This window comes from Rhinatrema bivittatum, chromosome 2 (genome assembly GCF_901001135.1).
Source record: "Rhinatrema bivittatum chromosome 2, aRhiBiv1.1, whole genome shotgun sequence".
Taxonomy (NCBI): domain Eukaryota; kingdom Metazoa; phylum Chordata; class Amphibia; order Gymnophiona; family Rhinatrematidae; genus Rhinatrema; species Rhinatrema bivittatum.
In genome coordinates, this window is record NC_042616.1 from 305,342,805 (window position 1) to 305,370,466 (window position 27,662).

Below are 27,662 nucleotides of genomic sequence, written 5' to 3' on the forward strand. Positions count from 1 at the left end.
CTGTCTGAGATCGGAAGAACTGAGGTGGTGGAGTCTGAGAGACAGCAATTGGAAGAAAAGTCTAGGTCAAGGCAGTGGCCATGCTGGTGAGTAAATGTAGTAGAGCAGAGTCTGAGATCAAATGAAGAAGTTAAAGAAAGGAGTTTCGAGGCATAAGAACTAGAGGAGTCATCAACATGGAGGTTAAAATCACCAAGGATAAGGAAAAGGAAAGATGGGTCAATGAAGAAAGCAAGCCAGGAATCAAAGTCAGTGAGAAAGGAGGAGGGAGATTTATCAGGGGGGGGGGGGGGGTTGATAGATGACAGCTACCCGGAGAGGTAGTGGAGTTAATAGGTGGGATGGAATGGGCTTCAAAGGAAGAAAAAGAGTGGGATTGAAGAGGGAAAAGGGGTTGAAATCTGCAGAAAAGTGAGAGAAGCAGTCCAACACCACCATCATGGCCTACCAGTCGAGGTGTGTGGGAGAAAAGATAACATTCTCACTCATATTCCCCACACAAAACACATGGAAGCTCGCTCTACTTTCTATCCCTCTTCCACACACATCCATGCCCACTTGCACTCTTCCTTACACTCATAAACACTCCCTCACTCACACATGCCCACTCACCTACACTCCCTCATAGATTTGCCCACTCACACTCTCAAGCCCGCTCACACTCTCAAGCCTGCTCACACTCTCTCATACACATGCCTATTCACACTCACTTCTCTCCTTCTCCCACATACACACACACACTCAGTCATTCTCTCTCTCCCCATCCCGGATCCACCAGCAGCAGCCTCCACCTTTGGGCCTCCCTGCTCCTTCTGCCACATGGGACTATTGGGTCTCCTACTTCCTTTTTACTGCCTGCATAGGGCGACAGAACTCTTCCTTCTACTTCTGCAGTGCAGGCTAACATGACTCCTCCTTCCTATCCACATGACAGATGGGACTCTTCCTTTCAACCTGTGCGGGCCCAGCTAACTTCCTCTTCAGGGCCTCCGCAGGCCTCTTCAGGAGCAGCACGGTACCCAGAGTTTTCCAGTACTGCCTGGAGACCTGGCAATTCCTTTAGAATTCCAGCATCTCTGGGTCAAAAAAAAGTTCCAAGGTATGTTAATTGGCCATGGATTAGACCAGATTAAATATTTTACCAACCAGACCCAAACCGTGCACAACTTTTATCCAAAATATGGAACAGTTAATAGGATTATACTAACTATGGGCCTGAACTCTTTCCAAAATAAGCCGGGGAGGGTTCCTCGACAAAGACACTGCACATTCCTGGCATTTGGTTTATATTACTTTTATGCTGCTGCCTTGATTGCTGACCCTGCAGATAAGTCTGGCTACTCAAGTTTCTAAAATTCGGGCCAGACAATCTCATTTAAACAGTGTGTGCAGCAGCTAGAGAGCCCATGAGCCTCCGGCTTCTCATCAGTCAGTCCCACAGATCCACCTGGCCTGCAGAGTCCGCGTATCCCTCCCTGTTTCCTGCAATGCTAAATGTTCGCGTGCCAAAGGAAGCAGAAAGTCACTATTGCCATTGTGACAAACTCAGGGCATTAACAAGGCAGTGGTCAGAGACAGGTAAGCAGGGATTTAAGATTAGACTCTTTGCAAGTCTGATGCCTTTTAATGGGCCAACATGAGAATTATCCCAAAATTACAATGTTCCTGAGCTTTTGAGACCATAAAGGTTTCATCTCTGGACATGAGCTATGTGATATAGGGACAAACCTCACATGCATCTGCAACTTGAAAAATCTCCCTATCTGAGCACCTAAATTTAGAAGCAGATTTGTAAAGGTGCCAAAAATGTAGGTAGGGCAGGAGAGGGGACAGGTCAGTAGAAAAAAGTGCTCAGAGCTACTGTAATTTCTACTGCTAGGTACCTAACTTAGAAGTCTAAAATTAGGCAAGTGACTAGCAGGCCCTAATTTAGGGGCCTCAATTTTGAAAATTTAGGTGCCAAACTTTGGCTACAACCAGGGACCTAACATTATTTATTGATTGTGTATACCATCGTTCAGTGGAACCATCACAACGGTTTCCATTGTTACAAGGTAAAAATTGACAATATCAAACAGATAAAGTAAGCAAGGTAAGTAATGAAATAGATAAAAATGATAGAATAAAGTGATAATACATATGTTAAAACATAAGATCACAAAAAGTAATAAGATGCATCAATAAAGAGCAAGATGAAATAAATATGCAAAGTACATGTGGCTGTTATGGTTATGAAGTGATTAAAATAAAATAACAGAACAAATATTCATTTTCATGATCAGCACCTCAATGTAATGAATGTGCATAAAAACATAACCAGAAAAGCTCATCTCTCAAGGGTTAGAAGAAAAAAATTATTTCATAAGCCAGAGCCACAAATGGCTTTTTTTTTTTTTTTTTAAACAAAATGTCAAACTGTCCCTCCTGCACTCACTATGACCTTTTTCTGTAAAGGTCTCCAAAACTCAAGTCCAATAGCATTTTTGCAAAATTCTTACGTCTGCCCAAGAAAAGGCATCATAGTCTACAAAGAATATACTGTAGCACTGGGCGTGTAGTCTGCATGAGAAACAAAAGTGCGAGACAAGAGAGCAAACAGCAAAGAACTCTGTGCAGCTGCCGTATTATTCTTTCAATATGTGGCTCAGTCAGAACAAGCCCAAACACTTCTGCAATTTCTGGCATGGGTGCTTTTTAAAGAATGAATTCTGGAAAACAAATGGATTTCAATAGCTAGTAGAAATATTCTTTTTCAAAATCTATGATGTGTTAGGAACATAAGAAGTGCCGAGCTAGGTCAGACCAACTGCCCCATCAAACCCAGCATCTTGCCTCAGACATTGGTCAGTCCGGGTCTCTTGGAAGTACCCGGTATATCCCAAGTAAAGCCCGTTCCTTCTTCCTCCCTCCCAAACCTGACCTGTCGACCCTGCTGCCTGATGGGTTTTCAGCTTATCCACAGTGAATATACATGAGGTAACTTGGTATATGATGGAGCTCCAAAGTATGCAGATTTATTGCCAGTGAATTTTCATTAAAATATCACTGGTATATAAATTTTTAGAAATAGTCTACTTCAGTGTTAAATGTGAACCGGAGTGATATGTATTGTATACAGGAACTTCCGGTATATAAAAACCAAAAATAATAATAATAATAATAATTTATTACTGATGTGGACATGCTGAATTCAAATGTGATAATTAAACCAGTGGTTTCCATATTTAAGATTCTACATTTTACATTTGTGTCTATTGTGTAGATAGTATAGTTTTAATCATAAACAGGTCTTTTCATGTATTAATGGTTGCATAATATTTCACCTGTCCTGTTTATGTAACACTTCAAAAATTAAATCAGCAAAAGAATTATAGAAATAAAATTTACTATGAAACATCTTGCCACTGTCCACCATTAGTCTGCAAGCATTGAAGGGCTCCATTTGTCCTGATTCCGTTTTTCCATTGCTGCAATGTCTTGGTGAAATCGCTTGCCATGCTCATCACTCACTGCGCTAGATTTTTTTTTCCCACTAAACTGCAGATGAGAGCACAAAAAATGTATCTTTAGTGATGTGTTGCTTTTGTATGCCTTGAAGAGGTTTTCCACCAACTCCTTGTAGTTGTCTGCTTTATTGTGTCTGAGAACATTTGTTACCACTCACTGAAAGGCTTTCCATGCTGCCTTTTCCTTGCCACACAATGCACGGTTAAATGCATCATCTCAAAGAAGTTCATGAATCTGAGGGCCAACAAAGACACCTTCCTTTACCTTAGCTTCACTTAAGCTTGGAAATTTACCATCAAGAAGCTTGAAGGCTGCTTAAATTTTGCCCATGGCCTTGACAAAGTTCTTCCTCAGACCCACTTGACATGTAAGGGTGGTGGCACAATCTTCCTATATTCAACAAAGTGCTGGATGCTGAACACTTCTCCTCCCTGGCTCCAACAAGTGTCCGAGTGGCCAGTCTCTCTTGATGTAGTGGGACTCTCTCGCAGATCTATCCCATTCACAGATGAAACAGCAATACTTTGTCAGATTTATTCACAGATTCAATCAAAGATGTATATTAGCCATTTCTGACTTAATGTGAGATCCTTTCCCTTCTTTATTCACTTATCCTCCATAATTCCCAAGTTTAAGGTCATATAATGCTGACCTAGTAAACCAAAGCCAATGAACAATTTTAAGCATTATTTTTGTTCTCAATGACCCAGATTTAGTAAAGCTTGACTACATTCATTTTGGAAGCATTTTGGCTGTAGGCCAGTGTGTATCCTGAAAACCCAGCTGGCAGTGTGGTCACCAAGGCAGGTTTGGAATGCAGAGTGTAAATCTTCCCTTGTTGATGGTAATGACAGTTCTTCCTAGCTAGATCTGCATCTATCTTGATATACTTCCAGATCGTGCTAGAGTACAGATCAGTATATTTTTTTACATAGTTTTGACAGGCAATTAGTACAGCAAATATTTTACAGCTACAGGAGGGGCAATCCTGCTTTCCACATGTCTTAGTAAGACAGCCATTAATCAACAACAAAGAAACATTGCTACAAACTGATCTCTAATTGAAGCTTTTTGAGGCTGCTTTTAAATCTTAAACCCTGACTCTCCCTGATCACAGCCTGTTGATTTTACCGATGTTTTCTATAATAATTACATTTCCTGAAGCCTCTTATTTGTCTTGTGGGTATGTTTTGACCAGACTGTAAGCTCCATGGAGAAGGGACAGTCTTGTCCATGTATCTGTCTAGTGCTGGTGGTATAGAAATGATGAGCATTAGGAGCAGTAGTATTTGGTGGTATCCACTTCTACTCTAAATTTAATTCTGAGAGAGGAAAAAGAAAATGAAAGACCATACATTTTTCCTGCAAAATTTCCACCGGATTAATTTTATTTGGAACTTATAAAGAGCTTTTCACTTTAAGCCCGATGTAATAAGATGTGAGTTACAGATGTGCAGTGAACTTCAGCGCACATTTTCTAAAAGTGTTTAATCATGATGCAGTATGCTAATGCTACGTTTAAAAAAAAAAAGCATGCTAACCTGAAAAAATGCTTAGCACACATAAAACATGATTTATGTGCTTAAACCATATTTTCTGTGCCCTTTGGGATCTGCTGAGTATTTGTGATCTGGATTGTCCATTGCCAGACATAATATGCCGGCCTTCGTGGATCCTTGGTCTGACCAAGTATAGCACTTTTTAGGTTCTTATGTTATGCACAAAATCATGTTTTCTGCATGTAAATTCTGAGCAGAACACCCTGCACCATGAACTCCAGGCTTAGTGCCATAGACTAACACTAGCTCCAGAAACTTTACTCCACCTATGACCAGGAGTTAAATTTCTGGTGTTAAGAAAACATGAATAAAGTCTGCACACCTCTCTGTACAGGAGAGTAACAGTGAATGCCTTGATTAATATGAGATTTGCACAGAGAAGCACCAATCTAGGCACCTATTTTTGCTCACATTTGTGTGTGCATTTCTGTGTGATAAATACCTTGTGAAATCAGGAGTAAACTTGTACACACAGCTGAGCTGTCATGATCTGAGCTGCTAGGCAGGCTCCCCACCAGCAGAGGTCCTCATGGAACCACCCTCTTTCCTGTGCTAGCCACCTCCTTCATGCTCCTATGATGCAGCAGGACCAGCCCTATTTAGTCCTGCCTTTCCCAGAACTCAAGACCTCTTCATCGAGTCACCTTGGTTATTTGCAATGGCCCACCTTGCCTTGCTTTACTTTTTTGGCCTCCATGGCTCTCTTTTTGCTCCTTGCTTGTGGCCTCTTTAGTTTTCCTGCCTTGTTCATTTGCTTCCTCAGCCTTCATGCCTTCTTCAGTGGTTTACGTGGTCTTCCTGCTTTGTTCAGTGGCCTCCTTGGCTTCCCCCTGCCTTGTCCTGTGGCCTCCTTGAACTTCCTGCTCAGCTCTGTGGCCTTCAGGCCTAGTAGCCATGCTCTGCCTTGTTTTGCAGCCTGATTAGGTCTCCTTGTCTGTTTCTCCCTGGTCTTGTTTTATATATATCTTACTTGGTGTTAGTTTCCTCTTAGCCTGTGTTGAACATCTGTTACCCTGTTTCTCATGGTCCTGTCTAATCCTATTCTTATTCTGGACATGTCTTGTCCTGCTCAGTCCTCCTTGTGGGTCTGTTTCCCGTAGGCCTTTGGTTCCAACCCTTGTCTGCCTCATCTCCTGTTCCAGGGAATATAAAGTTTACTCAGCAGATCCCGATATTACAAACACCTCTGATCAGACATCAATAAGATGCTTTCCCCCTTATTTACTTGCCCTTGCCATGAAAAGCACCTTGAAAATGTTGATCTTTTGCAGAGCAACAGTCCCATCTTGTGGCCCCTTTCTGGACTGCATGCATTTCCTTCGAATTTAACTTTCCATTTGACATATTAACACTGAATAAGCAATTAAGAGGCAAAACATTTAAAAAAGGCAGCATACAATCTGACAATGAATCTTTTTCATTTTTCACATTTGTTTTCATCATGCAAATGACTCTGACACAAGCAGCTAAGCAATTTTTTTTTTCCAACAAATTAAGTAATTGCAAACAGTTTTCAATGTAGACCTCTAAGTTTGGATTCAGAAAACTTTTCTGAGATGTGCAGGGCCTCTGAGAGCCACTTTTTTTAAACAGAGGATTGTGACCACTGTTAATTCACCAAAGTCCATCAAAACTTTTCTGCCAGAAATTCTTCTAAATGCTGATTTGGGTGACTTGGGTCCAAAGAGAATAAATATGAAGTATGATAAATAATTAAGCATTAAATCTAGGAAAATATAATAAATATTCCTATCATTTGCCTAAAGATTTGTTTTAATTTATAGAAATGCAGCACAATTGGATTGTTGTCTAGTTTTGTAAAAAAAGCATAGGCAGGCAGCAGCAGTTGCATCATCAGTGATGTGCTGGATGAAGACCCTTGTTAAATTATTCTGTGAAAAGAATATTGCATATAGTGGGCAAACCTGGGGAGAGCCCTTGGATAAGAAATTGGTAGCACATCACAGAGTATAGATATCTCTGTTGGGAACAAAGATCATCTGGATTGTTTCAAAGATGTCCGGAGTCAGCAAACGTACTAAACCAGAGCCCCAGATTTCTCTCAGCAGGCCTGCTGGTTGCAATGCAGGACATCCCATCTATGCCTAGCCTCTCGCTGAGACCTTTGGGGGGAGGGGCAGGCTTATACTCCCCCCATGCATTTTAAATTGGCAAAAGAGAAAGGCCTCCATGGGAAGCTGCCACATTTCGATCTCTGTCTGTACAAGCACTTCAGAGCTTCTGAGCCAAGTTACATGCAGATTTAGGTTTAAGCTTCTTGTTTTTAACAGTGACGCACTATGCATTTACCACAGGCAAGAAGTAGCGGGACAAATTATCACTACATGATCTATTATTATATGAAAACCCAGGCAAACAACGCATAGTGGACTTTAAACACTAGTACACTAATGGTTTTCAGCTATTACTGATCTATTTACATCTTAGGGAAGTATTTTAGATTTATGATTGTATTTTATTAACACATTGTATTGATGATGATGATGTATTTGATTAGTGTATTCTCTTTGTTACAAACCACTTTGGGTGGAACCTTTGTTCAATGTAATGCAATGTAACATGATATTATGGTCCTGCTTATTGTTAACCTTCCCCATCAGTAGTTAGATAGGCAGGAATAATTTAATGTGCTTCTTAGCACTATACAAAAGTATGCCAGCCTATACATAGATGCAAATACATAATGAGTAAATATAAGGCATCCAGACAATACAATTGCCATGTGCAATGCACAAGCTGCTTTCTTATGCATTTCCTTTTACTGATATTTCATCATGTCAAGCATGAAAGAAACAACATGCTGACAGACAGTACTTACTCGACAGTGAATTACAACCACATGCAGAGGGTCACTGTTCAGCCATGACTCCATAGCCTTGCATATGGTACACATCTTGTCGAGAGGAGGGGCGTGGAGGTCAGGCCAACCCACATCCATAATCTGAAACAGAAAAAGAGTCCTTCAATTTTTATTTTTTTACTGGAAACAAAACATTCCTCTCTTTAATTTCATTGGCAGGCATCCAACTCAAAACGGAGGCAAAATGTTTATTTTATTCTGCCCAATATGTTAAAGAAGCCAGGAAGAATACTATCAAGATTTAATTACTGGAATCCAACTTCTTATTGCACAATGAAAATCATATATATCAATCCAAGAATCAAAAGCTCCATTATAGCGTTTAAAGAAAGCATATCTCAGCCATCTACCACACATACGTTTATCAAACCATTTGTGGACATTATGGCAGTCCATTAACCTGCAGGTTACAACAAGGCTTCATAGATCATCTGGCATGTGCTAAACAAATCATGATAATGATAACAGATCTCCAGTTTTAGAGATGAAATATTAATAGAGAGTCTATGGGTGTGTTTGCTAAGAAATACATTCTGAACGTCATAAAAACTGAGCTTCTGAAAGTTCAAATACTGATTAGCACCCAAAAGAAAAGTCTTCAAAACAAAACTAGATTAAGTGTGGGATAAGAAAGAAATGAGGGTCAAGCGGAACCAACGCTGCAAAGTACAATCACACGACATGTCAGAAAAGGGTCAAACTGAATGCATTCCAGCAGGAGAGCTGGCACAAAGCCCTACATCATCGAGTTCAGGCAGCTCTGAGTATACAGCAAACAGGTATATATATATATCTTTTTTTTTTTATACATCTATGCTCATGTGCACCATCCACATACATACACGGCACAGGCTTTACCAGGCTAAACCGTCTGTTGACCGATTAACCCAACAGTGATTTCTACAGCATTCAGCGGAATTTTGTATGCACTTGGTTTTCAGGGAGTTCAAATGCACAGAGCTGGAGGTGCAGAGGCATGGGGGGTAAGGGGAAAAGAGAGAGCTGGAACATGCTCTAAGTTGTATTGAACATCGGTCATGTGCAAACCTCAGGCTGACCTTTCATCTGCCGTCACGCCAAACCACAGCTTTTCTTCTCCGCACCCTTCAGGACAACTCCCACCTTCCTGGTGGTGGTGGTGTTGGAGGTCAATTTAAAACTCCCTACCTACGGGCAACATCCTTTCCTTTTGAAAGTTGTCTCTGAATATAGAGGTTCTCCTGGATTTTGAAAATAAAAATCTACTCACAGCATTTTCTTCCCCCAACCTCTAGTCCTTGCAGTGCAACTAAAAGAACCGAGTACTGTGCAAGATCGCGCTGGTTTTCAGCGGCATGGCGGGGGAGGGGGGGAGCTGTCAGACTGCCGATTTACCTGGCTAAATCACTTTTTACCCTTGACATCCTAACACAACATACAGGCCGATACAGAAAAACACGCAGGAGAGCTGGAGAGAGCCCGCTCTCCCTGCACGCGAACAGGCCACTCTCCTGGGTGCGCGATTCAGGAGGGTGGCCTATGCAAATTAGGGCCTGCGGTAAAAGGAGGTGCTAGGGACACTAGCGCGTCCCTAGCACCTCCTTTTTGACAGGAGCGGCGGCTGTCAGCGGGTTTGACAGCCGACGCTCAATTTTTCCGGCATCGGTTCTTAAACCCGCTGACAGCCATGGGTTCGGAAAACAGAGGCCGTCATAATTGAGCGTCCATCTTCCGAACTGCGGGCCGATTTTAAAATTTTATTTATTTATTTATTTTTTTACTTTTGGGGCCTCCGACTTAATATCGCTATGATATTAAGTTGGAGGGTGTACAGAAAAGCAATTTTTTCTGCTTTTCTGAACACTTCCCGGTGCCGGCCGAAATTAACGCCAGCCTTTGGGCAGGCGTTAATTTCTGAAAGTAAAATGTGCGGCTTGGCTGCACATTTTACTTTATGTATCGCACGGGAATAGCTAATAGGGCCATCAACATGGACACGCGTTTTTGACGCACTATTACCCCTTACTGTATAAGGGGTAAAGCTAGTGTGTCGAAAACGCACGTCCAAACTGTATCGGCCTGTTAGAAAGAAGCAGAACAAAGACACCTCAGCTTCTATCATGGTAAGAAAACCAGAGAGAGTTTGCAGCATACAGAAGGCCAAAAATGTATCTGCATAGTTAAATAACAGGTGCAAAGTATGGCTGGAGATGAGCCAAAAAGCTATTTCACACAACACCTCCTCGGGGGTATAGTGCATCCTCTGGCGTGCTGCCAACTTGCTACGTTTTGCTGGATGGTTGGTTTGTTCCAGCTGGCACCTATGTCTAAGACCCTGGCACTTTCAAAGGAGTTTATTAGAGGTGGCATCTTCTAGGGGATCCAAGGTATCTTATAACCATTTGCGTTTGGTTGGCATGTCAAATAAATGTAAAACAAACAAATACCTTTGGATTAAGCTTGGCCAGGTCATATCTTTTCTCCGAAAGGTTTAATACCTAGTCAGGAAAAGCAGAAGGAAAATATTAAGAAGCATAAGAACTTGGTGATCGTTCAGTCAACAAACGCTTTCTGCACATTATTAATCTCAGCTGTGATAAGACATACTGCAAGAAAAGAATGTGCTAGAAATACCAACATTCAGAGCGCGAAACTGGATAACTTGTAACAATCCCATACTGTGAACTACACACAAACTTCTTTTGAGCTCTGTTGGAAACATGTTTCATGCCATTGTGCTGAACTGTTTTGAGTTACTAGGGCAGAGGGTCCCTAAAACTTGGTCCTTCAGGGTCACAACACCGTCAGGTTTCAGGATTGCCACAGTGAATGACTGAGAACGATTTGCTTACACTGCTTCCAATGTATGCACATAGACTTCATGTATATTCATTATGGGCATCCTGAAAACCCAACTGGTCTGCAATCTTCAAGGTCTGAGTTTGGAGACCCATTTTATTAGGGCTTCCATACTTCTCTCTCTTTGCTTTCTGTCTCTATGTAAGTTGAGTTGCAGGCTGCTTATTGCTCCCTTTTATCTTGTTATTAAAAGCACTGCTGTTTTAATGCTCTTAGAAAGAAGAAACCTCCCTGGCTTCTTGTTCCTAACTTAGGGACCTAACTTAGGAGGCCAGCATATTTTTGAACATCGGCCTCTAAGTTAGTAAGTTTGCACTGACCTACCAACGAATCTATAGGATGGATCTGTACCCCTTTTTCAGATAAGGGCATTTTCATCTCTGGCCACTGAGAGCAATTAACAAATCTTTTCAAGGTAAAGCAAAATTGCTTACCTGGTAATAGGTGTTATCCCAGGACAGCAGGATGTAGTCCTCACATATGGGTGACATCGGTAATGGAGCCCTATCACGGAAAACTTTCTAAAAAGCTTTGACTGACACTGGCACATTGAGTGCACTGAGCATGCTCAGCATGCTATAATCCCTGCGTCCACAGGGGTCTCCCTTCAGTCTCGTTTGTAGCATTATGCGTAAGCGAAAATATAAAAGAAAATAATAAAACGTATCGGACCCAACTCCGCGGGGTGGCGGGTGGGTTCTGTGAGGACTACATCCTGCTGCCTGGGATAACACCTATTACAAGGTAAGCAATTTTGCTTTATCCCAGGACAAGCAGAATGCTTGTCCTCACATATGGGTGATTAGCAAGCTAGAGGCTGAGTCATTTTGTAGTGAAGCAACAGTGAAGTATTGTTGGTAAAAATGAGGAAGCCAAAATCACAGCAGGTTGGATGTAGAAGGAGTTGGGAATATATTGGAAACGAGTTCTGTAAGACAGATTGTCTAAAGGCCGAATCTTGTCGTTCTTCTTTGCCCAAGCAATAATGAGCTGCAAAGATGTGAAGGGAACTCCATGTTGCAGCTTTACATATGGTAATAATGGGCACTGAACGATAGGGTACTACTGATGTAGACATAGCCGTTACTACGTGTGCTGTTACTTGCCCTTTGGAGAGGAATTTTTGCTTTTTCACAACAGATTTCGATACAGTCTGTTAGTCAGTTGGAGAGAGTCCGTTGTAATACCACAACTCTTGGTTCATTTTTTGTGAAAAGAAACAGAGTTGGTTGGATGTCCTATGGATCGCCGTGCGGTTCAGGTAAAAAGCTAGTGCACGCTCCCAGTCTAAGGTGTATAAGACTCTCTCTCCTTGGCTAGAGAGAGGTCTTGAAAAGAAAGTGAGTATTGACTGATTAAGTGAAAATCTGTTACTACTTTTGGTAGGAATTTGGGGTGAGTGCAAAGGACTACTCTGTCATGCAGGAACCTTATGTAGGGTGAGTATGTGATGAGAGGTTGCAACTCACTGACCCTCCTAGCCGATGTAATGGCTACTAAGAAAAATACTTTTTATGTAAGAAATTTCTTGTCGCAGGAATGTATTACAATTAGGTCCCATTTAATGATCAATGGTCGATGGGAGGCTTAAGGTGAAGTAAGCCTCTGATAACCCGACATACTAGGGGTTACGCTGTTATTGGCATATACCCTTTTTCCTTGTGGTATGCCGCTATGGCATTTAGGTGTACCTTTACAGAGGATGACTGGAGACCAGAATCTGAAAGGTGATATAGGTAATATAGTACCGAAGGAGTGGGGCAAGAAAAAAAGCTGAAAACCTGTGTGTGCACCACTTGGTAAATCTAGTCCACTAAAAGTGGTAAGGTTTACGTGCGGAAGGCTTTCATGAAGCTACGAGAACTTTAGAGACTTGTGTTGAAAGATTAAGTGGTTGGAGAATTGCAACATTCAAGCTGTCAGGCAAGAGTTGTTAGGTTAGGATGACGCAACTTGTCCTGATTCCGAATTACGAGAGTGGGCGCTGTGCCCAGGCGAATTGGTCTCTGATCGTGAGGTCGAAGAATATGGGAAACCATACTTGTCGAGGCCAGTATAGGGCTAAGAGGACTATTGTTCCTCTGTCCTGTTGTAGGTTCACGAGAGTTTTGGGTATGAAGTATGGGAAGCATACTGGTGTTGGGCAGGACGTGGGCCTGAGAAACAGTGATCTCCGCCCTGGTTGAGCATTATAAGAGTGCTGGCTATGAGAAGTAGCGGAAGATACACATTTAGGAGGCCCTTGATGGAAGAAAGGCGTCTATGGGAATGCAGTGGAACCATGTGTAGGTAGTAGAATCTGTGCGCCGTATGGTTCGATTCGGAAGCAGAGGGCAAGTTTGGTTGACCTCCGCGCTAGAAGATTTCTCTCGCTACACATGTCCAAGACCATTCGAGAGGATGGACCTATCTGGAGATGGTCTGCTAGTGCATTCAGTAAGTGTCTGAGATCAGTGGCATGAGGATGCATAAAGTGAGCAAGGGCTAAGGATAAAGCTGTGCAGCTTCATTGCAGAGCAGCTAAGATGTTGTGCATGCTTGTATGTTGGAAAGCACATTGTCCCTATGCTGTCTGTCTGTATGCACAAGGAATTGTTGCACAGGCAGTATTAGAAGGCATAAGGGTATAACTCATGGTACAAGATCCAGGAAGTTTATGTGGGACTGCTTGGAGCGGAATAGATGCATATTGGGTTGAGAAGATTTGTGGTCAAACTTACAACCTGAAGTAAATGCGAGCATGCTATTAATTGCATCAGTAGCATGGGTTCTTCTTAGTGTTTGGGTAATTGCCAGGTTCTTGTGGCCTGGTTTTTGGCCTCTGTTGGAAACAGGATGTTGGGCTTGATGGACCCTTGGTCTGACCCAGCATGGCAATTTCTTATGTTCTTATGTTCATGAGCCAGGATCAGACTAGGATTTTGGTTCTAAATCCGTGATATAGAGAGGGACGAAAGCGGTTGAATAGCTTAGACTCACTGATAATGGAATTTCACTGAATCTAACTCATAGCAGTTTTGGTCTATGAAGAAAGTGCATAGTGAAAAAACCTCAGAGCCCAATAATGTAAAATTTTTTGGGGGGCTAAGGTTATGGAATATGCGCACAGGGACATGTAGGAATGTATTAAAATGTCTGCGCGGATGCTGGACAGGAAGGTCATTGTGACTATGGTGTCCAGAAGTGTATAAGGGAATTATAGCAGTGACAGTAATCCCAGATAGTGGACTGCCTGTGGTTATGCAGCTGTCCATGCAAGGAAAGCGTGAATGATGTTGGACTCCATAGAGAAACAGCAGTCACCGATATTGATTCAATGAAATACCCCAGTTGTCAAAGCTGGTGCCACTGGCAGAGCTTGGAATTGTAATATTGTTGACTCACCATGAGGCACATAGAAAGAATAGAGGTAATGTACTTACTGAAATTTACAGGAACAGGAACCAAAAGCTAGAGCATTAATCAGTACAGAGCCACGTTGCTGAAAAGGGAGGAAGCCCTGATGCAATCCCAAAGAAAAGAGAGGTTCTCCTGGTATTGTGGCTGACATAGTGATATGTGACACTAATACAGTTCTTGGAAAGTACATGACCTAGAACTTTTCTAACCATGTGGCCAGAATTAGAGAACACATCTCAATGGGAATGCTGCAGAAGCGAGTACTTACCATCCGACGTGAACCGCCGAAGGCTGAGCCGGTGAAGATTGCTGGCTCCATGGATTTCCGGAGTCCTCGAGGGGTAGCCTGTGGATGTCAACGTCCGCCTCAACTCTGATACCTGGTATGGTGGCACAGGTTTAGAGGAGACAAGGCTGGGCGTGGCTGGCGCTTAGACCGGAATGAGCGGAGGGCCAGAATCCTGCACCGATGTCGGTGGGGCACGCCTGGGAACAGGGGAGCCGATTAACGAACTCATGAACCCAACCATTGACGCAGCGGCTCGATGTCTCTTGACTCCAGTGCAGAATTCTGCGGATCTTGATCCGGTGTTTCTGGAGCAGGAAGGACTGCCAAAACTGTGCGGAACAGTGCCGATGGCAGTGGTGATGTTGCTCGGCTCGAGCATCGTCCAGCATCGAGAAGGATAGCAGCAATGTGTTGGATGGCGTCGGTGGCAGACGGTCATCGTGTCGGTGACAATGAATGCCACGGTGCTCGACCTGGTCATTCCCCAGCGCCGAGGTGGAAGCCCTCACTGTCCTGGATGGCGATCGATGATGGACTGTCAGCATGCCTGCTCTGCTCCTGATACGGGCTTTAATAAGGACCCAAAGCATGGAGCACTGTGTTCAGGCAAGGGCATTATGTGGCGGTGTTATGTCGGCATTGACGGTAATCGAAAACATCGCTGGTTTCGGAAAAAAATGATATGGGCATTGACGGAGTCAATGACCGCATCCATAAAAACGTAGAAGATGCTGATGGGAACGACGTGGGTGTCGAGATCATCGATGTATGGAGTCGGGCACCGACAATATCTGCGGTATGGCCACAGGCATCAACGGTATCGAGTGGATCGACTCGGGCAACAATGACATCCATGGCATTTATGCCACAAACATGGGCAGCGATGGAATCAATGTTGACATGGATTTCATCGATGGAATTGGCATTGGCATCGATGCCATGCATGGAAACAGCCTGGCATAGATGCCCAATGATGGAAAACAGCCTGGCAACGATGGAAAACAGCCTGGCATGGATGCCCATCGATGGAAAACAGCCAGGCATCGATGGAAACAGCCTGGCATCAATGCCATGCATGGAAAACAGCCTGGCATCGATGGAAACAGCCTGGCATCGAGGCCATGCATGGAAAACAGCCTGGCAATGAGGCCATGCATGGAAAACAGCCTGGCATCGATGGAAACAGCCTGGCATCAATGCCATGCATGGAAAACAGCCTGGCATCGATGGCCATCGACAGAAAACAGCCTGGCATCAATGGCATCCATAATAAAAGGATGGCATCGATGGAAATGACCCCAACAATGATGGAAGTGCCTCGGGTAGTGGTGGGATCGACCCGATTATGGATGTCAGCGATGAGACAAGGTGTCCGTCGATGGCATCCACCCAGGCAATGATAGCACCAATAAAAGTTAGGGAAATAAATCAGTGCCATGGATAAAACATAGTTGGCACTGATAGAAACTATGTAGGGAGGATGGCATCAGGGTACCGCAGGGGGAGGGGTACCTGTGGCATCTAAAAATGCAGGGTGGCCTGAAGGGGGGTACCGACGGTAGCGATGGGGTATCTACTGCATGAAGGTACCGAGGAAAATAAAGGACCTGAATCTACCGGGGCAGTGGCAGCACCGGTAATCGTGGAAGTCCCTGTCCCACTAGCGCTAATTGCCAAGCAGAGTGTCACAGAGGTACACTTGCAGGCTATGTGTGACTAACTGAAAAATAGGGAGAGGGAAGGCCGCAGTCATTTGGCAGCATGAAAGGTGACAGGAACCGACCGAAAAAATATGGCATAGTACTCACCGAACGTCGAATTAAACCACAGCGAAGGGAGACCCGTGCAGGGAAAAGTGTTTGTGAAGTAAAAATGTAAATCTTTTCATGAGGAAAAAAGTGTTAGAATTTCTCACAGAGCTCCTAATCACTATGCTTACAGCAGAGCAGAAAAAAGAAGACTGAAGGGAGACCCCTGTGGACGCAGGGATCATAGCATGCTGAGCATGCTCAGTGCACTCAGTGTGCCAGTGTCAGTCAAAGCTTTTTAGAAACTTTGACAGAAAGTTTTCCGTGATAGGGCTCCATTACCGATGTCACCCATATGTGAGGACTACATCCTGCTTGTCCTGGGATAACCAAATATATAAACATTAACCCAGTTCTTGAACCAAGTGTATGCAAGTATTCTGTATCTGCTAAGTATGCAATGTCTGCAGCTGTCTAGTACCAAACTTGGGAACCCTTGTCATAAAAGATGCTTTACTACTATATACCCAGTGCCAGCTATTTTTGCATAGCAAGCCCAGTTCAACAAAGTAGTGCACTTTAATTGTCCATGCAGTGAACTTCCAGCAAGAAAATCTGCCGTTACCAGATAGTTGTCCGCATGCTTGGATTTCAGCATGCGTGTCACATCTTGCAAATTGTGCAGGTATGTTTCTTCCGAACAGCTACTGGGGAAGGAAACAGCTATGATGCGCTCAGTGATGTAGGTAAGGTCCAGCTCGTAGCCTTCCTCCATGGTGTGGGCAAAGTCCACGCTTCTGTTAGCAGTCAATAAGCAAGGTAAAAAATAAATAAATAAAACAAATACATTAATGACTACAATTGTCACCTGAGCTTTTAAAATTTGGCTAAAATACCATGAGAGTAGGCATATGTGAGTCTGTAAAAGCTGTTTCCTACTTGGACAGCTCAGTATATCGTGGGTAAAGGCTCTCGAGTTTCAAAGGGTTAAATTTCTGTTTTTGCATTAATTTTGTCACATTCTTTAAACACACATGTCTCTCGTTTTCCTCATTTAATTGTTTCATCCTATTTCTGCTCATTTATGGGTGTTGAGGGCTGGGTGTTCATGGACCCCACCGCACTGCCTCTGATCTTTTCTTGACAGAATACAGCACAGGTTTGCCCATTGCTTGCTGCAGCTCACAGCATATGGTCTTCCTTGGTGGTTTCCTATCCAGCTACTAGTCAAGCCTGACTCCGTTTAGCTTTTACAATCAAACAGAATCAGGCTCCCCAAGGGAAGTGTTGTCAGGATTGAATCACAAACCCACAAATTTAAAAATTTCCTCCTTTTATTTGGCTCTGTCCTTATGGCTTATTTATACACACAAATCAAAGCATCTGCTTTCAAAGCTCAAAAAGAAAGTGGTTTTTTTTCTTTTACAAATTTAGACTTTGTAAACTTTGGGGTAGATTTTTAAAAAGTACGCCCGCACGTACTTTTGTTGGCACACCAGGCGCAAACAAGAGTGCGCCAGATTTTAATAGATACGTGCGCAGCCGTGTGCATCCTTTAAAATCCGGGGTCGGCGTGCGCAAGGCTGTGCAAAATCAGCAGCCTGCGCGCGCTGAGCCGCGCAGCCTGCCTCCTTTCCCTCCACCCCCCCCCTCGCAGCTTCCCCTCCCTTCCCCCTACCTAACCCATCCCCCCAGCCCTATCTAAACCCCCCCCACCTTTGTTTGATAAGTTACGCCTGCCCGAGACAGGCGTAACTCGTGCGCGCTGGCTGCATGATTCCCTGGCCCGGGAGCAGTTTCGGATGCCGCAGCCCCGCCCCGGATGATGCGCCGCCGCAACATGCCTCCCCCGGAAAGCCCTGGGACTTACATGCGTCCTGGGGCTTGTGCACGGCGCCGAGCCTATTCAACATAGAATTGGCGTGCGCAGGGGGAACTTGGGGCAGGTTTTCGGGGGGTACGCGCATATCTTAAGCTCGTACCCCTTTGAAAATCTGCCCCTTTATTTTTATTGTGTTTCCTTCAATCCCTCTCTTCAGTTGTTTCCATGTGCATCTATTCTTCCTTTCCTAGGGGTAGGCTACTCCAGTACTCAAGGACCTCAAACAGATCAGCTTTTCGGGATACCCACAATGACAAAGCAAGAGATCGATTTGTATGCTGCTTGCCTCTGACTACAAGAGGCTACTTTGTTGCTTGCCTTCAGCCAGCCCGGCCCCGGACCAATTCGCTGTGTCACTTCACCCCCCCCCCCTCGGTGGCTGACCACGCCTCCTGCCTGATGTCACCAAGGCGCTGAGGGGGTCATAAGCGCTAGCGACAGGCCGTAGACGCCATGCGCCGAAGAAGCACAACAAAGGGGCACGTCCTTTTGTGCGCACCTTCGTGCGACCACAAAGAATTTAAGTTTACATTTAATTTTAGATTCTTCACTATTAAGTTTTTTCATTAGGACTTCTGAAGATGGCTAGAAACTGAATCCCTTTATGTCTGGGAAACAGAACTAACAGTACTGCAAAACATCTAAGATATAAAGTAAGAAAAGATCGTATGCGCACGCTTGTTAATATTCCATATAGTATGACTACGTTATACAATAACTGTTTAATTCTGACCTTTCTACTATTTAATGCGCAATCTATTGTAAAGAAATTTCCAAAATTAAATAACCTTCTTGAGGATTCACACCCTGATTTCATCGCTATAACTGAAACCTGGTTAAAAAATTCTGATACGGTCTTAGTTAACCAAATTGATGATCCAAGATATACAACGTTCTCAATACCAAGATCAAGAAAAAAGGGAGGATGACTAATACTCATAGCAAAAAGAGAGCTACAATTAAAATTAACAATGGGTCATGTTTCCCCCCATACGAAATTGCACTGTTTGAATCTGCTAAACTACAAATCTGTCTATTTTACTGTCCTCTGGGTCTACTAGATCACAACTGCTCACCTATTGAATTTGTTACAAATAATGTTAAACTTGATAGACCTTCTATTACATTAGGAGATTTTAATATCCATATGGATGTTGTACCGCTTACCCCAACATGCCAGAATATGATTGATGCATTTGCAGCCCTTGGTCTAGAGCAGATAAGTGGTCCTATCCAAAAAGCAGGGCACACATTAGACCTGATTTTTATCAACTCTAATGTCTCAACATTATCGCCACCGACTCAAACTCCAATCCCGTGGTCAGATCACTTTTTGATCCAAACCAGTATTTCACACAAAACACGTCTGGCCTCATTGAATATCAATCCCATTACCTTCTAGGTTAAAAGGTGGAAGAAAAGGGAAGATCTTGAAGATAAGATTCAATCTGAAATTTAAAACTTAAGACTTTTCAAGTTTAGAACACACAACCAAATCTTGGTTTAATATGACCAGTTCGGTTGCGGATAATATAAATCCTATTCGCTTAAAAACATTAAAGGAACCTCACTTATCCAACCGATGGTACAATTCCAAAATCAGCTCAGCTAAACGAGAACTTAGAAAATGAGAAAACATTTGACGAAAACAAAAAAAATACCTCAACCATTTCCGCATATCGTTCCTACTTAACTTACTATAAAAGACTTATTAATAACACAAAAAGTACTTTTACTAAAAAAAAATCCAAACATTTAACCATAACCCTAGAACCTTATTTTCCATTCTGCAGAAGTTGACTAAAAACATAAATAATGACAAACCACCATTATCAGATAGCAGATGTAAAGAAATAGTAAAATTTTTTAGCGACAAAATTATTAATTTAACCACTGATAACTTAAAGACAGATGATCAATTTATTGACATGTGAAAAAAAGAATTAAACTGGACGGACTTTGATTTAACCTCCTCCAATGAAATACATTCTCTCATTAGTAAAATAAATCCTGCAAACCACCCCCTAGACCCAGTTGTTGAAACAAATTAAGGATTCAATTACCCCGATTATGAAAATAATTAATTTATCTCTTTCTGAAGAGCATTTTCCTGATATTCTGAAAACTGATGTGACCAAGCCAATTCTAAAGAAAGATAATCTTGACCCTAGCATCCTTAGCAACTACATCCCAATCTCCCATTCCTGGCAAAATTTTTAGAGAAAACTGTACAAAAACAATGGAACATCTTGAAAAAAATAACATACTTTATCCAACTCAATTCGGTTTCAGGAAACATTATAGCACTGAATCCCTTCTTCAACTGACAGGATTTCACAACGGACAAAACTACTTATTGATATTACTAGATCATTCTGCAGCATTCGACACAGTAAATCATTCCATCCTTCAACGACTATCAGAAATTGGACTCACAAATAAATAGGATGAAAACCATTGGAGGGTGTTATCTAATCGTAACTTTCAAGTGAAAATTAATAGCTCTCTTTCAGATAAAATGCAACTCAAAACAGGGGTTCCACAAGGCTCTGTACTTTCCACCACTTTATTCAATATCTATATGCTTCCACTCTGTCATTTACTTTCGTCTTGGGCTCACACACTACATTATATGCCAACGATATACAAATACTTATTCCGTTTAAGGACACCATTGAAGCAACTTACAAAAAAACTGCCATGTATCTATCCATAATCAAATAACTGTTGACTCACATGAGACTCATACTGAACATGTCCAAAACTGAAATTATATTGTTAGATAGAAAACTGACCATAAATCCCCTACAACTGTTGAAATCAGAAGACCAACAATCAGTAATTCATCCTGCACCTTATGCATGCAACCTGGGAGTTATCATAGACAGTGAGCTGAATTTCAAGACGCATACTGCAGCAAAAATTAAAGAAAGATATTATAAATTAACAACCTTAAGGAGACAACCTTTTTCTAAACCTCTCCGATTTCAGATCTGTGTTGCAACTTCTCAGTTTTGCCAACATCGACTATTGCAACTCACTTTTACTAGGACTGCCTCTATCCACAATCCGCCCATTACAAATCCCCCAAAATTCTGCAGCTAGAATCTTAACTGACTCAAAAAAACATGACGACATTATGCCAATACTCAGGCCTATCCTGTAAAGTGCGGCTGCGTTTACCCTGCTCCTAAGCCGCTTCTAACTCACGTTCCGGCCGCGTTAGCCCTTCCTGCGATCCCGAATCCCCTTTAACCTACTCCTACCGCGTCCTAAATTCCCTGGGTAACCCCTTCCGCCCGCGGCATGTATATTGCATGCAAACGAGCGAATTAGCTCGATATTGCATGCAAACGAGCCAATTAGCTATTCCTCTAGCATCCCGTAACCCGCGCCCCGACTAACGCTACCTTTCCCTGCCGTTTTGTCGCGCGTTTAACCTGCAGACTTACCGCCTACCCTGACCCAGGCGGTAGAGGCATGGGTAAGGGTAGGTGGCAAGCTTTCCCCCAGCCCCCGCTCACCTGCCCCGGCCGCGATCATGGGTGCCGGTCTCCGTGGCAGCCCCAGTCCTCTCCCCTGCTCCCGAAGCCAAAAAAAAAAAAAGCGAAAAAAAACGTTGCAGCCCCCCTCCGATGTCCGGAGGGGGGCTGCAACGTTTTTTTCGCTTTTTTTTTTGGCTTCGGGAGGAGGGGAGAGGACTGGGGCTGCCACGGAGACCGCTTTCCCCGTGCAAGTAAGTTGTTTCGCCGCTTGTCTCTTCTCCCCCCTCCCGGAGGGCGGGGGGAGAAGAGACAAGCGGCGAAACTGAGCAGCGAAGCCCGAACCCGACCCGGCGAAGCCCGGACCCGACCCGGCGAATCCCGGACCCGACCCGGACCCCCAACCCCCAACCCGGACCCGACCTGACCGCTGTCAGTCTGTTCTCCCTCCTCCCGGAGCAAGGCTGCTTTTCGCGCCCTGCTCCGGGAGGGAGGAGAAGAGATAACAGCGGCCAAACTAAAAAAAAAACAAAAGCTTGTCTCTTCTCCCCCCCTCCCGGAGGGAGGGGGGGAGAAGAGACAAGCGGCGAAACTGAACGACGAAACTGAGCGGTGAAGCTAAAAAAAAAAAAGAAAAGCAATTTTTTTTTTTTTCAAAATTGACAATTTTGGTTTTTTTCCAAAAGCGACTTACTTTTGGGATCTGTCAAGATCCCAAAAGAAAGTCGCTTTCGGACGCCTGCACAACTTACTTTTTTGCAGCCATCATCAGTGACACGACCTGGCTCCGTAGCTCCTCCCGACAAGATGGCCGCCTGCATGGGGAAAGCGCGCAATTGGCCGCTCAAGACGTGACGTCACGATGTCACGTCTTGAGCGGCCAATTGTACGCTTTCCCCGTGCAGGCGGCCATCTTTGTCTTCGGGAGGAGCTACGGGAGGCAGATCGTGTTCCTGCTCAGGGCTGCTGGCTACAAAACAGTAAGTTTTGCCGCTGAAAAGTTTTTTGCCGGTGTCCGGGCTGGGGGAAAGCTTCGCCGTTGTCAGTGTCCCCCCTCCTCTCGGAGCAGGGCGGAAAATCCGCCCTGCTCCGGGAGGAGGGGGGACACTGACAAGTCGTTTCGCCGCTGTCTTCGCCGTTGCTTCGTCGCTGTCAGTGTCCCCCCTCCTCCCAGAGCAAGGCGGCTTTTCGCGCCCTGCTCCGAGAGGAGGGGGGACACTGACAAGTCGTTTCGCCGTTGCTTCTGCGCTGTCGCCGCCGTTGCTTCCTGGTATCTGTCATTTCAAATGACATTTGAAATGACAGATACCAGCGTGGCGTGAAGCCTTAGGCCCGCGCACCCAGGATCCTGTATAGGCGCTCTATCCAGTATCCTGGGTTGCGCGGGCCTAAGGCTTTTCGGACGCGGCTTACATTTACATATAATTAGGCTTCAGGATCGAGCAGTAGGTGAGCTGCACTGTGCGGGCGGTAACCGCGGGTGCCGTAGGCACTAACGCAGCTCTTCCTACCGCTCGGTACTGGATAGGCCTGACTGATATCACTCCATTGGCGTCCCATAAAATTTAGAATAGAATATAAGATCTTAATAATTCTTCATAAAATCAATTATGGAGAACAGACTGATTGGCTTAATACTGCAATCAAAATACATATACCACAAAAAAACATGCGATTAGCTAACAAAGAGTTATTATCTATTCCTGCAGTAAGATCCATGCAGCTCTCTCAAGTGAGAGATCGCGCAATTTCTCTCGCAAGCCCAAAAATCTGGAACTCTCTCCCTACTGAAATTCGCCTACAGCCAAACTTAAAAAATTCAAAAAAGGTCAAAAGATGGCTTTTTATGAAACCAAATGAAATACTCATGTTTTATTCCTAATACTAATTTCTTTGTCTTATAACATTTTCATAAAATTCTTTTTATCTTATTTATCAATTTTATTTCTATATACTTATTTTATCATTTGATATTGTTTTCACTCATATCTTAATCATTTTATTTTGGATTGTATTTATGTTTCTTATTCATTGTAATTTTATGCTTCTATTCTAAACCGTTATGATAGCTTACACTGAATAACAGTATATAAAATCAGTAAATAAATAAATACAATTTGCACTGCTGCAAATCTACCTCATTTATTTTCATTCTGGATATCCTAAAAACCCAACCTGTTTGTAACACTTGAAAACTAAAGTTGCCTACCCCTGTACTATCTGATGGATGAAAAATATAGACAGGTGACATTAAAACTTCACATTGGTGCGTACTTATCTGGAAGGAAAAAAAACAAACAAAAATCCAAAAACCGGGAGACCAAATCAGGTTATATTTCTGGTGTGACTCTGGTTACAACCCAAACCAAAATGACACCATTGAGTTGGATATAATCATTTCCAAAGTAAGTACAGGGGTAATGCTTTAAAACACAAGACGAGCTAACATTTGGGTGTTTTATACTATAAAAGGGATTTGTAACAGTAGGGATATAGTACAAGATTTTTCTCAGGGGAAATGATTTTGGTTTTCAATGATCAATGTATTTTCAAAGAACATGCCATGGTGCCCTCATATCCTTTAATTATGGCTAGTTCTGCATTTGTCACTTTTGCGCTGTACTTATTGTAAGATTAAATACCACTGTTTTAAGCTATGAAATGAAAATAGAAGAACATCAGCAGCTGGGCCTGTCTCACAGGCTGCAATTATTGAAATAATTACAGGACCCAGAGGAAATGCAGCCCCTCAAGGAACCAGGATGAGACCTAGGAAACCAAATGCTTGAGCAACGACCGCACTAGTACTGGGTGGCTATTCAGATTATTACACAGCTCTGGGGTTAGATATGAGAAAGGTGAGGTCTGCGAAGAAACTAAGACAGGATCTTGTATGCTCATCTACCCCCAAGAGGATGGGTTACTAAGACAAGGTCAACCCTGGATATGAAAAAAATGTTCTGCATATCCCAAGACATAGAGAGCCGTGAACTAGTATGGCAGGAAAGTTGAAAGGAAGGGGGAGAGTGACAGAGGGGGCAGCAGGAAAGGGGGGGGGGGGAGTGAGAGGAGGTTACAGGAAGGCTACATAGCATGAGTAAGGATATTAGGTAAGATTAAGTGTTATACATGTTTAAAAAAAAAAAAAAATCAACTCCAGTCCAAATCAGTTGCAAGTTATGATTCGCTGCTTGATTAGTAATTCACAGTTGGTGCCATTATTATTAAAATTAATTAATTTAGAATTATTATTATTAAAATTATTATTATTAAAATTAATTAATTTAGAATAGTCTACCATAAAAACATCAGATTGGAAACTAACCTACTTTCATTTAGCAAGATCAAAACTGTTTCAAGCACAATAATTTGGTGGATGGATGCTGGTGGATTTAATTTAGCTGATTGAAACTGGAAATTTTTGTTAGCTTTTCATGTGATATACACACACAACTATATGATGTTTTATTGTTGTACACCACTTTCGGTGCTCTTTTTGGTCCAGGGAGGCAGTATAGACATTTTTTAAAATAAATAAAGACAATTGCAGTCATCATGAAAACAATTTTTCAGACTGTCCGCAATGGAAGCAAAACCACATGCACTTTTTACCTTGCCCCAATTCTCAAAGCATAAATGTGAGGATACATTTATTTACTTGCAGATGGTAAAAAGTCCACTTGGTCACTTGCACCTGCTTTTTCTGCAGGTAGACCTTTTGCTCCGAAAGCATGCATGAAGCTTTGAAATGTCATCTGCACATATGCTTTCCCTCCCCTGGATCCAACCACGTCCCCAGCCATGCCTCCTTGAAACATGGCTTCAGTGTCCAGGCATGATTCTACAAAGTGAGGGACTTTTAGCTTCACCAAGGGGAGGCAAATTTGAGAGAGCTGACAAACAAGGTTAGAACACTTTACATACAGGTAAATCGCCTTGAAAACTGTTTTCTATCGTCTTAGGAGTTAAAAACATGGCAGGTCAATTTACAGACTCTGTTTTAGCGACGTGATGGATGGCTCTTCCGTTTGCTCGGAAAAGAAATGGAAACACAAAGTGGGTTATTTTTAACAAGTGATTATGGACTGCTGCGATAAACTGGAAGAGGCTGTAAGATAACACAACCCGGTGAAAATAAGGGGCCTTCACTGGGGAATCTGCCTATGTATGCAGGAGGATCTATGGAAGGACAGATGCTTAAATCAACACTTACTGAGATACTTTGTCGCAACTGAAAGACGAGTTTTTTGAATAATTGATAGAGCCCTGGAAAAAAAAGAAAGAAAAATGTTAGCTATTTTGAATAAAGTCAATCCGCTAGCCTATGTAACATGCAAGTGCATACTCATACTTATTGCCTTGAACTGTGCCTTTTGTTGAAAATAAACGGAGTTAGCATGCATGATTCTGATATAGACCAGAACAATTCCCAGTCAAAGCTCATGTGGGATCCCCTTTCTCTCTCTTTACTACAAGAATGTTTTCATACGCTCAGGGGCCAATACGAGCTTGAAGAAAACAGGCGCTCATATTGAGTGCCCGTTTTCCTAACATGCCCATCCACCTTTCCTGGTTGAGCAATTCAATTTGTTAATAAGGTGCCATGCTAAAAAGGACCACTAAGGATCAATTGTGCATCCCTAGTGCGTCCTTGTCACTGGGCACCCAGGAGAGGTGGCTGGGCGCAGGTTAGGAAAACAGACACTTGTAAATTGTGCATCCGTTTTTCCTAATCTGACCGCCGTCAAGACTTTTTTTTTCCTGATGCTTTCTGTGGTTTCACCTACTTAGTATTGCAATGAAATTAAGTGGGAGAAACCACAGAAAAGCAGTATTTTCTGCTTATGGAGGCTTGGGGCGTGTCAAGACTTCACGCCAGCTCCGGGGCTAGCATTAATTTTTGTGAGTTAAAACGTGCCCATCAGGCATACAATTTTTTGCATGGGGGTAATAGCTAATAGCCTCATCTACATGGCATTTACATATGATTAGCGCTATTAGTTACACATTGGTTTAGATGTGCTAATCCCATTATTGCATCAGGAGTTATTCTTGCTCATCCAAAACACATCATCAAGTTGTGTGCTATACTGAGCACACTATATTACATCGGGCCCTCAGAGTTTGAGACAGTCAAGTGCAACTTCTCAAAAAAAGGCAGCGCCACTGGCCCATCTGCTCAGTGACGAGTGACGAGCACTGCCCTCCGGAAAAGCTGGGCTCAGTTCTGGCCAGGATCCTGCTCCCTGAGCTACTACAGGAGTAGCACTCAAAGCCCCTGGAGGAAGGAGTCTCAAACATCATTCAACAGTGATACCTGCAGGCCAGACCTAGGGTTTGGGGACTCTGAGGCCCCTAATAAGAACATAAGAACATGCCATACTGGGTCAGACCAAGGGTCCATCAAGCCCAGCATCCTGTTTCCAACAGTGGCCAATCCAGGCCATAAGAACCTGGCAAGTACCCAAAAACTAAGTCTATTCCATGTTACCGTTGCTAGTAATAGCAGTGGCTATTTTCTAAGTCAACTTAATAGCAGGTAATGGACTTCTCCTCCAAGAACTTATCCAAACCTTTTTTAAGCACAGCTATACTAACTGCACTAACCACATCCTCTGGCAACAAATTCCAGAGCTTAATTGTGCGTTGAGTGAAAAAGAACTTTCTCCGATTAGTCTTAAATGTGCCACTTGACCATGGACTGTCACTGAAATGGCTAGACTGAGTTGGGAAGTGGGTAGGATTTAAAAATAAAAGAATAAACATTCAGATTCTGCTAGCAAAGGCTCATGAAACTGCAGTTCAACAGAGGTCAGTTCCAGAGGAGCCCCAGGGTCTAGAAGATGGAAAAAAAAACAAAAAACCGCATTACCAGCAAATTTGGTTTTCAGTAATTTAGTGGCCACGTCAACTAACATTATTAAAAACACCAATACTAGCAGATTTTATTTTCCCACGTCTACCTGGCTAATAACTGTTTATGGACTTTTCTGTCAGGAACTTATCCAATCCTCTTTTGAACCCCACTATCGGGCCGATACAGTACAGTGCGCTCCGACAGAGCATACTATTAACCC

The 27,662-nt window shown here is 43.1% G+C and overlaps 1 protein-coding gene across 2 annotated transcripts in view; it reads right to left on the reverse strand.

Annotated features, from left to right (window-relative positions):
- Positions 1–27,662, reverse strand: part of TNS3 (tensin 3) — a 592,547-nt gene that overhangs the window by 378,031 nt on the left and 186,854 nt on the right. For both annotated transcript variants that reach the window (XM_029589689.1, XM_029589690.1), the window contains exons 5-8: positions 25,799–25,851; positions 16,847–17,018; positions 10,374–10,424; positions 7,906–8,028 (exon numbers count right to left, since the gene is read on the reverse strand). In XM_029589689.1, coding sequence (XP_029445549.1) covers positions 7,906–8,028; positions 10,374–10,424; positions 16,847–16,996 — 324 coding nt within the window. In that variant the 5' untranslated portion in view covers positions 16,997–17,018; positions 25,799–25,851. The remainder of the gene's footprint in view (positions 1–7,905; positions 8,029–10,373; positions 10,425–16,846; positions 17,019–25,798; positions 25,852–27,662) is intronic.